Genomic DNA, 10,139 nt, shown 5'->3' with positions numbered 1-10,139 from the left:
CCTCAATGCCGTACCGGGAGGCAAGGTCGGTAGCAGAAAGCAGCGAAGGGCCAACTGCGTCCAAAAGCGATCGCACGGGCCGAAATCCCGGGATGACTCGTTTGGTACGACGCTCCAGCGCTGGTGTCTGGAGGTACTGCGTTTTTCTCTCTTGTTCAAACATTCCGTCAGCGCATGCGCAAATGTTCTGACTCTTCGATACCTAGCGCACCAAAAAAAAAATTAACATGCTGGTTTTTTTTTTTTTTTTCTTATTTTTTTTACCAGCAATTGACATTTCAGTTGATTTTATAGGCATAAATGCAACGTAAGAACCTTGCGTGTCTGGTCTTGTCTCAGACAGAAGCGAGAGATGGTTTCATGCAGACTAGGACGCCTAAAATGCTGTGTGGTAAACATGGCGGTTCACGAGTGAAGTTGTCTCTCTGGCCTTTCTGTGGACGAATTCCAGGACCTACTGACGCAATCGGGGCAAGTTTTGAAAGATAAAACCTTCAATCGATGCGTTATTTTGCTGGTAGGACTGGGTGGCCCGACACTTATGAAAAAAACTATGAAATGAGAATCGGGAGTCTTCCCTTGTCATGGAATGGCAGAATTACCCAGAATTCTTTTTGGGCATGAGCGAGCGTATCAGCTTAGTTGCGGAATGCGCTACCTGATTTTATCCGTACCACTGAGTTTACTGGTTTCAAAAGAGAAAAAGAGAATCCAGGGGCGCATTTTGTACAGCGGCTTTTCTTTTGAATTAATATATCTTTAAATATTATGTATTTAGTATGTATCTGTATATGCTATGTACTTTAGGTGTAAAGATATTAGCTCTTTCAGTTATTCTGAAATTCGAGATGAAATAAAGTCTATGCATGCATGTATGTATGTTACTTTTATCAGGGCGCGTGCGCACACTTTGTAATCTGCGACTCCAGTGCTTACCATATGGCAGATAAAATGACTTTTCTTTTGAATATATAAGCCATCTAATTCTTACGCTATATTGACAAGGGTGGTTTGGAGCTGTGAGTAGGCGTGGGATTTGTCACATATGGTTTAGGGGCCGACATATCTCTCCTTCAATGCCGTACCGGGAGGCAAGGTCGGTAGCAGAAAGCAGCGAAGGGCCAACTGCGTCCAAAAGCGATCGCACGGGCCGAAATCCCGGGATGACTCGTTTGGTACGACGCTCCAGCGCTGGTGTCTGGAGGTACTCCGTTTTTCTCTCTTGTTCAAACATTCCGTCAGCGCATGCGCAAATGTTCTGACTCTTCGATACCTAGCGCACCAAAAAAAAAATTAACATGCTGGTTTTTTTTTTTTTTTTTCTTATTTTTTTTACCAGCAATTGACATTTCAGTTGATTTTATAGGCATAAACGCAACGTAAGAACCTTGCGTGTCTGGTCTTGTCTCAGACAGAAGCGAGAGATGGTTTCATGCAGACTAGGACGCCTAAAATGCTGTGTGGTAAACATGGCGGTTCACTAGTGAAGTTGTCTCTCTGGCCTTTCTGTGGACGAATTCCAGGACCTACTGACGCAATCGGGGCAAGTTTTGAAAGATAAAACCTTCAATCGATGCGTTATTTTGCTGGTAGGTCTGGGTGGCCCGACACTTATGAAAAAAACTATGAAATGAGAATCGGGAGTCTTCCCTTGTCATGGAATGGCAGAATTACCCAGAATTCTTTTTGGGCATGAGCGATTGTATCAGCTTAGTTGCGGAATGCGCTACCTGATTTTATCCGTACCACTGAGTTTACTGGTTTCAAAAGAGAAAAAGAGAATCCAGGGTCGCATTTTGTACAGCGGCTTTTCTTTTGAATTAATATATCTTTAAATATTATATATTTAGCATGTATCTGTATATGCTTTGTACTTTAGGTGTAAAGATATTAGCTCTTTCAGTTATTCTGAAATTCGAGATGAAATAAAGTCTATGCATGCATGTATGTATGTTACTTTTAGCAGGGCGCGTGCGCACACTTTGTAATCTGCGATTCCAGTGCTTACCATATGGCAGATAAAATGACTTTTCTTTTGAATATATAAGCCATCTAATTCTTAGGCTATATTGACAAGGGCGGTTTGGAGCTGTGAGTAGGCGTGGGATTTGTCACATATGGTTTAGGGATCTTTATATCTCTTCCTCAATGTCGTACCGGGAGGCAAGTTCGGTACCAGAAACCAGCGAAGGGCAAAGTACGTCCAAAAGCGATCGCGCGGGCTGAAATCCCGGGAATACTCGTTTGGTACGACTCCCCAGCGCCGGTGTCTGGAGATACTGCCTTTTGCTCTCTTGTTGAAAAATGCCGTCAGCGCATGCGCAAATGTTCTGGCTCCTCGATACCTAGCTTACCAAGCAAAAAGTAACATGCTTTTTTTTACCAGGAATTGACTTTTTAGCAGGAGGCCATCTGGAGAGCGCAACTTCGATACAGCGTTTGTGAAACGGCGTTTTTACAAGTAGGTTTATTTTTAGACTAGCCTTTCCCGGCAATTAGGGTTAATAAACAAAGGCAGTTCCGGTTTGGTGACCCTAAGACGTCAGCTAAATTTCTTGTAATTGGTCATCATGCTCCTCTGGGAGTCTCATTCGCTGGAAATTGAATCTAAAAATAAATCGGTCTGTGAAAACGCCGTTACACGAACACAGTAGAGTTGTAGACTCCGGGTCATGGGTTCCTGCATTTCAGTTGATTGCGCAGGCAGAAACGTAACGTAAGTCCCGTGCATGTCTGTTCTTCTCGGGACAGAGAACCTATTACGAGTAAATACCTATTACGAGTAAATAAAACCATTAAAAATGGGGGTCACCGTGCTCGTTTCTTCGCAATACTATGATAATGAATGGCAAAAGGGCAATTTTGGCTTTAAAATGATTATTTTCCGCGAATGGACTGGGGCGAGGTCCAAAGCAACACCTTCTTAACCGGGGGCAGTTATCATGATTGCTCTTAAAAGCTCTTGAACAGCAAAAGCGGCCTTTATTACCTCTCTTCAAATGGCCGGGGTGAAACGCCGCCATCTCCGAAGCCGCAATGTTACGCGCAGTATGAGATATGCGGTGCAAAACAAGGAAAGGGTTTTCAACTGAGCGCGAGCGCGCGTAAGCCACACACGCAATTCGTAAGCTGCTTGCGTCATGATTCAAATGAGTCACCAGAAACAAACAAATACTGCCAATTTCGCTCACCTTTCTCCTAATTCGTGGGAGGCGTGGTGGCCTCATGGTTAGTGCGCTCGACTCCGGATCGAGTGGTCCGGGTTCGGGGCCTGGCAGGGGACATTGTGTTGTGTTCTTGGGCAAGACACTTTACTCTCACGGTGCCTCTCTCCACCCAGGTGTATAAATGGGTACCGGCGTAAAGCTGGGGGTAACCCTGCGATGGACTAGCATCCCATCCAGGGGGGAGTATAAATACTCCTAGTCGCTTCATGCTAATGAAACCGGAGATAAGCGCCGGCCTGATGAGCCTTCTGGCTCGTAAGCGGAGACTTTACCTTTACCTTCTCCTAATTCCTATATACATGAAATACAAATAATCATCTCCTTTTCACGAAAACTACGAAAATTCTACACAAACGGTTTAATAGTCACTTGAATCCGTTTGTGTTGGCCTGTAGCTCCACTTGCGCGCAGACTCGAATGAGGGGGTGACGCATGCGTAAATGCTGACCTTGCAACCCCCTCATTTTTCCCGATTTTGCAACTTTACTCGTTTATATCTCTGCTTCCGGACGGTGACTCTAGGTACGAGATTGGAAGCAAGAGAGCCTGGCACGCGTGAATCTTGTTACGCATTTTACTACTCGGAAAGGATGGGATTTTGATTTTCTTCGAGGGCTAGCTCCGAGCCTTTTGGATGAATTTTCGAGAAAAAAAGTACGAGAAGAAGCGTAAATCTTTCGGCCATTCTCCTGCGAAGTTTGAAAGCAGAACAGTGCATTTTCTTGGGAAAAACGGTTACACAAAAAGATTGTGTGGGTACCCTGTGGTTTTGACGACAACGTAAGCATACAAATATGAACCCTTTATTCTCTATTCTTACTCGGAGACCGCTCCTACCAATTTAAATTTAACATTTTTCGCCCACATTGTACATTAAACGACATGGATTAGTCGCTATAGACTTTCGATAGCGCAAAGTCAGATCCGAACGTCCCTATTTTCAGAATGAAAAGGCTTAAACTGTTTTACCTTCTTAGGTCATTTTTTGCTTTCTATGATTATAGTAAACTTGTTAATGAGTAAAAATGCGATGAAATTCAGCGGAGAATCTTGCCCTGCTACAAATGTCTTTTAACCTTTGTGGTTATTTCTCCTTAACAGAGCATTTTCAACCATTAAGTCGAACAAGCCCTCATCTGTAAAATTTGAATCTTTAGCAAGTATATTCAAAAGACTTTGTTTTCCAAAAGAACAAAACAGGTTACACTCTAAAAAATATGGGTTTCCGTGTCGGTCCACCCGGAAGTCAAACGTTCCAAAATCCTTGATATCCATGTCCACAAAAGCTTGACAACTGTATTTACGAATGCGATTGACGAGGTCTTCCTCCTTCGTTGGATCGACAAACCACGATTCGGTTCTCGGAGACTTGCCTACAGACCGAATAAAGCAAGTACGATTGGTTGCGTGTTCAAAACAATATACGAGTGGATTTGCTGGCTACGTTTGTGCGATAAACGGTTTTAATACTCACCAAGAGGAAGTCCTTTTTCGTTTATCGTTAACTTATAATCTGTGCTCCTTATGTCATCATGAGGTACTTTATACTCTATACACGACAAAGGAGTTAATTCTCCACTTTTCACTGATTCCACTACTGCGCAACGAATCTCTCGCCCTTGAATGAACCTGAACAAAACCAAGAGATCCAGAAGTAAATACCGTCATTATAACTTTAATTCGGGGGGGGGGGGGGGGAATTCGTATCCGATAAATATTAAATCTTGTTATTGTTGCTTGATTCGGTTTCTATGGCCGTTACATCTTGTTTTCTCAGTTTTGTGGGTGTGGTGGGTCTCGAAACTGGGCACTGAAGACGCCGGTTATAATTTACAATATGGAGCTAGAACTGGGTTAATAATACGTATTAAGAAGATCATAGAATGTTTTTTTTTTTCAAGCAATGCACTCTGGTAGGTTTGCTTGTTGTCAAATCCTTCGCTACTCTTGCCAAGCGGAATTGGTAATAGTTGTGGTTGCTCTGGCAGCTTACCTTTCAACAATCACGCGATCCGAGTAGGTCAACGCATGATCGATAGCTTCGAGAAGAGATTTCTTATCCCTGGCCAGCCGTACTGCCTTGCTGTCCTCTCCCCTGCTTGCTTTAACAACACAAGGAAACGTGATTTCTTCTAGCATTAAAGCATCTCCTGAGATCGAATTTTTAAAAAAGACATTTTGTTAACAAAGCTGGCTGTGCTTTTTTCTTCCTTCGCGCTTACCTACGCAGGTTTCTATCGCTAAATTGATTGGATATTTTTCTATTACTTCAGTTCATGGTGAAATATTTGCTTGTTGAAGTGAGATTCGCGCAGTAAACGGAGACAATAGGGAGCCCTAGCAACGACGACGGCAACGGCAACGAGAACGTTGTCGTTAAATGTGAATTCGCGTTATTTTAATCGCTTCACGACTATTCCAGGCATCTTAACATGCAAAGGTGTGGCAAACCATCATGAACAAAACTAGTATGAACGGTGCTCAATTTAGGGGAGAAAACCAAAAACATTTTTCTTAAGCGCTGACGTTCTACCTAAAGCCTCAAATTTGGTCATTTCACGTTGTTGTTTTGCTGACGACGGCAAAGAAATAGACAAAAAAGAAGAGATGCACGTGCTGAGCGTGCAAAGCTATTACTTTTGCTCACTAAATATGCAAATTTGTGACGTTCTCGTTGCCGTCGCCGTCGTCGTTGCTAAAGCTCCCTAATGAGGCGCGTAAAGCCCTGGCCAAACGAGAACAAGAGTTGACGAGAGTTGAAACTTTTGAGAGTCAATGAGAGAGATCGAGAGTTGAGGAGAGTTTGTCTAGAGTTTCATGCTGCGAAAACCCTTTCTGACGTAAAGATGTATGATGACCAGCTAGCCGGTATATTCAGCTATCCTGACAGGTAAGATGAACTTTGGGCGCAAATAAGCTTCTGCATGTTTATTTCTGATGCTTATGTTTCTTAACAATGACTTCCTTATTGTGATCGTCTTTGGAGAAAACATCACAACACAACACTGGGAACTCCATGCCCTACTCTTTGCGTGTGGGTTATTTTACGTCCCACAGTGTTATGAACGTTGAAGGGTTGTGAGACGGGGCCTACGGTTCATCGTCCTTATCCAAGAAGACTAGAGAGTCTAACCATTTGCAGGTGTCATTACAAAGGCAGCACTTTCTCCTCCTCAAAGACCCTGAGTGTTGGTGCGGCCGGAGTCGAACCCACGACCTCCCACATGGCAGCGATGCGCGATGGGGACGTTGTTTCAGGTGGCCTTGGGAGAGCTACACTCGATTGGAAGTTATACCAAACTTAAATTAATTAACATAATTAACTCCTTCTCGGACTAGAACAGATTTGCTTTTCGCCAGACTGGGACAACATGAAATCTTGTTCATTCCTCGATGGTTCCTCCCAAGTTTAAACTCCTATCATATTGATAAAGAAAAATACTCAAGGAAGTACCTTTGTTATAAACAAATCCTTCTGCGCAAGGGATCTTTTTATTACCAAGCACGTTGGTGCGTGTTTTCAACTTGTCCATGGTGAAATATCGTGACTCTGTAGATCCGCCAATCAAAGGAATGTCCAAGACATCGAACAAAGACCTTTGTGAGGAAAAAACGTGCTCTCAGCAGTCTTGTGTTGCAGCGCATGCGTTAGTTCTTTTATTACACTACATTTGTTTCCTTTTAACGCTGTCGATGGTAAGTAGACTCTATGTACTTATTACAGGACAGACAGGAAAATATTTGGCCCGAGGTCATTGCGCATGGACCGAGCGCTATGACCCCGGGCCAAATATTTTCCTGTCCGGCGAGACCTAAATTCAGCCAGTAAGCATTTTATCATACGGGCTTTTTACACTATTCATGAGCACTCAGAGGATGAAGTTTGGACAAAATAAGTAACAAACTGTTTGCATAGAAAATTTATCTAATATGTTGAAAATAACTTGGATGGTTAAAAGCGACGAAATCCGCTAAAGTGACATCGCACGGGGCAGTACGTGCTCCTAGCAGGCCCGTACGGGGATTTTCCTAATAGTTTTACCGTGGTTTTTGAGAAGCGGGGAAATCCAGAGTACCCGGAGAAAAACCTCTTGCGCTTCGCCAGCCCTGCTCTCTCATATATGCACGAAGTTTCGCTAGGAACAGACCCTTACTTTTATTGTGAGTTTAGTTTTTGCTCTATTAGCATCTCCCCATGCACTCGCATTTATATGAACGAATGAACCTCCAGACTTAGGCTGGATCCTCTAACCAATGAGGTAGTGGAGACTTTATGGTAGGCAAATATCATCTCTGGTCATTGACTAGAATTGCACCATGCAGTCACATGCATGACTTCCATTGCGTGATTATTTATGAGACTGTAATGCAGTTTTACTCTGGCAAAGCCCACACAGAACCCTTACTCAACACAGAGTCTGTAGTAATTCCATGGTTAGAGCATCCAGAAATCAATTGACCATCCAAGTTACTTCACAAACCGTTCTGTTAAAGTTTCAATGATGCATGAAGAGATTTCTCCATTTTTATACACCTTATTCCAAAATGGCCGCCATATTAGTATTCTTTTCTTTCCTTGCAAATTGTCCCCTTTGGCTTCGCTTTCAACGCAAAATTCAAAATAATATTTAACCTTAAACGAGGCCAAAAATACTAATTTGCAATGATCGGCGGCCATTTTAGAATAAGTTGTATTGCCTCAGAGAAATGCATTTTTCAGCTAACACAGTGCGGGAAATTCAGTGCAGAGACTAACAAACCAAGCATGATTGGTCAATGATGCGAGAAACTCACAGATAGCCAATCAAAAGCGAGCCCTGCAATGTTTTTCGTCTTTGAAAAAAAATTTACTCTTGCTTACTTATTCATTCCAAATTGCACTCGAAGATAATGTGATTACCTAAATGAATTAACTCATTGCTGAAACATGTGAAGTACTATTCTCGGACACCACAAAAGTCAATCACACATTCATTTTAGAAGAGAGGAAATCACACATAAACGTCAGTCTTTGAGTTTAGAACAGAAAAAATCGGATCTGCTCATACCATGTCCTATTGGGTCGCACCTTAGAGCAAGAATACGAAAAAAATATGTCAGGCTATTGTGGGTGGATCATATCTTACCAGTATGCTGTCATTCCTTTGTAACATTCAAAATGCACCAGTGCCAAATCGGGTTTAATCACAAATTTGATGTGCTGAAGTGCTGCTGTGATTTCCGTGCTGTCGTCATTCGTGTCACTCTCTATCTGCTCTGGACTTTTAATCATTGTAACACCACTGAGATCATCCGCAAACGACCAAGATCCGTTCGGTCGAACGATAGCGTAAGTGAAGGAATATTTTCCACCACCCATGTCGGGAGAGAAGGCGCCAGCGTACATAACGCTCAAGTTGTAGCTGTAGTAATCCGTAGGGGATCCCAGAATATGTAAAATCTAATGTATAAAAGGCATACAAACTTCGGAAAAAGGTGGTAACACTAGTATCCATATGCCTTTGTTTTCCTGCTGAATAATCTTTTAAAATGCGGTTTTGATATGTTCCCCGTTTTGCGTTTTGATATTTCCCATTTTGATATTTCCCCGGTTTTAAACAAGTGTACTGTACTGCCATCACTTCGAACGGCGGGAAGTTACGTGTCTAGCTCTTAATGTCATGTTTAAAATGGCTGGTAAATGGTTAATAATAATGAGGTTAAATATCAATAGAGTTATTGCAGTAGATTTATGAATTAGAGTTAGAGTTAACGACTTCCAAAATCCTGAATTCAAGATTTTAGACTGCCAAAATCTTGAATTCAGGATTTTGGAAACTGAACTCTAACTCTACGACATAACTATATGAAAATAACTCTAAGAATAGCTGTCCCCAATAAGAATGCTATTATAATAATAATCCATAGATTCCATGAGATGGCTCATTCAACTAATTGCTATCTTACAATTAATGTGAAAAAAATTTAAAAGAAAACAATTACAAAATGAAATTAAATAAGTAAAAAAACATGACGTCTCTCAATAACCTTTTAAAGGGTTTTTGAAAGCACCTTTTAAAAAATATGTAATTTTACTAAAACACTTTATAAAATCTTTAACCGGCCGCCGAACAATAGACTGTAATTTGATAGTGTTGTAATATTATTGTGTAAGGTGTTAAAAAGTTCTTAAGAAACGTCTTTAAAATTTCCCCCTGCTGAGGTGAAAGCAAGTTTAAGGTGAAATTTGACGCAAGGTTTTGGTTGGTGTGTCATATCACATAATTGAGGTGATGAACATGCCGCTCCTCCATTCCAAGTAACATCGAAGAAATTCCGTTTCTTTGTGGCGCCTTTCACAAAATGCGGACTATTTTGTTCGAATATCAATAACAGTTTCGTTTTCCGTTGTCGTAAAATGTTCCTGTGAGACCGATCAAAAGGTCAAATCCCGCATTGTGATTGGCGCATTTCAATCGACTTTTGGCAATTTCTTTCTTGAACAGTCCGCTGACTGCAAATTAATATGACTGGCGGCATTCTCTTATTCAAACTGCAATTACATTCTGTACACTCAATGAATTAATCAAATTTATTTGAACATTTAAGCACCAAGGAGCTCGAAGAAGCCTTACCTTAAGAGGTTCCATTTTTTACAGCAAGCTTCTAACCTGAAAAAGAAACTAACACCGTTACAGTGGATTTTTGGGAGGCCGTGTGGTCCACGATCCAGCTGCGACCGCTGTCTGCATTTGTGTTCGCTAATCCCCAGTATGCGGAGGTTGGATTACTGGGACAAATCATCTCAGGAGAACCAACCTCGTCCCCAGGGCGCTTTTCCCTGGCTTTGGGAAAAGTGCCCTGGGACGAGGTTGCAGGAGAACCTTCCACGAGACACAGAGGGTTATTTGCCGAGAATCGAGTTGATTTCTC

At 42.0% G+C, this 10,139-nt stretch overlaps 1 protein-coding gene across 2 annotated transcripts in view; it reads right to left on the bottom strand.

Annotated features, from left to right (window-relative positions):
- Nucleotides 1–4,014: 4,014 nt before the first annotated feature.
- LOC138014407 (D-alanine--D-alanine ligase-like) overlaps nucleotides 4,015–10,139 on the bottom strand; it is an 8,074-nt gene continuing 1,949 nt past the window's right edge. Inside the window, exons 2-7 of one of the 2 annotated variants that reach the window (XM_068861467.1) lie at nucleotides 9,842–9,877; nucleotides 8,354–8,667; nucleotides 6,682–6,824; nucleotides 5,221–5,377; nucleotides 4,702–4,856; nucleotides 4,015–4,600 (exon numbers count right to left, since the gene is read on the bottom strand). In XM_068861467.1, coding sequence (XP_068717568.1) covers nucleotides 4,299–4,600; nucleotides 4,702–4,856; nucleotides 5,221–5,377; nucleotides 6,682–6,824; nucleotides 8,354–8,667; nucleotides 9,842–9,856 — 1,086 coding nt within the window. In that variant the 5' untranslated portion in view covers nucleotides 9,857–9,877 and the 3' untranslated portion in view covers nucleotides 4,015–4,298. Of the gene's footprint in view, nucleotides 4,601–4,701; nucleotides 4,857–5,220; nucleotides 5,378–6,681; nucleotides 6,825–8,353; nucleotides 8,668–9,841; nucleotides 9,890–10,139 lie in introns of both variants that reach the window. The other variant, XM_068861468.1, reaches the window with a different exon arrangement.

The sequence above is a fragment of the Montipora capricornis genome, chromosome 8, assembly GCF_036669925.1.
Source record: "Montipora capricornis isolate CH-2021 chromosome 8, ASM3666992v2, whole genome shotgun sequence".
In the NCBI taxonomy this organism is placed as follows: Eukaryota; Metazoa; Cnidaria; class Anthozoa; order Scleractinia; family Acroporidae; genus Montipora; species Montipora capricornis.
The sequence above is the reverse complement of the archived record's forward strand: the minus strand, read 5'-3'. Positions and strand labels throughout refer to the sequence as shown.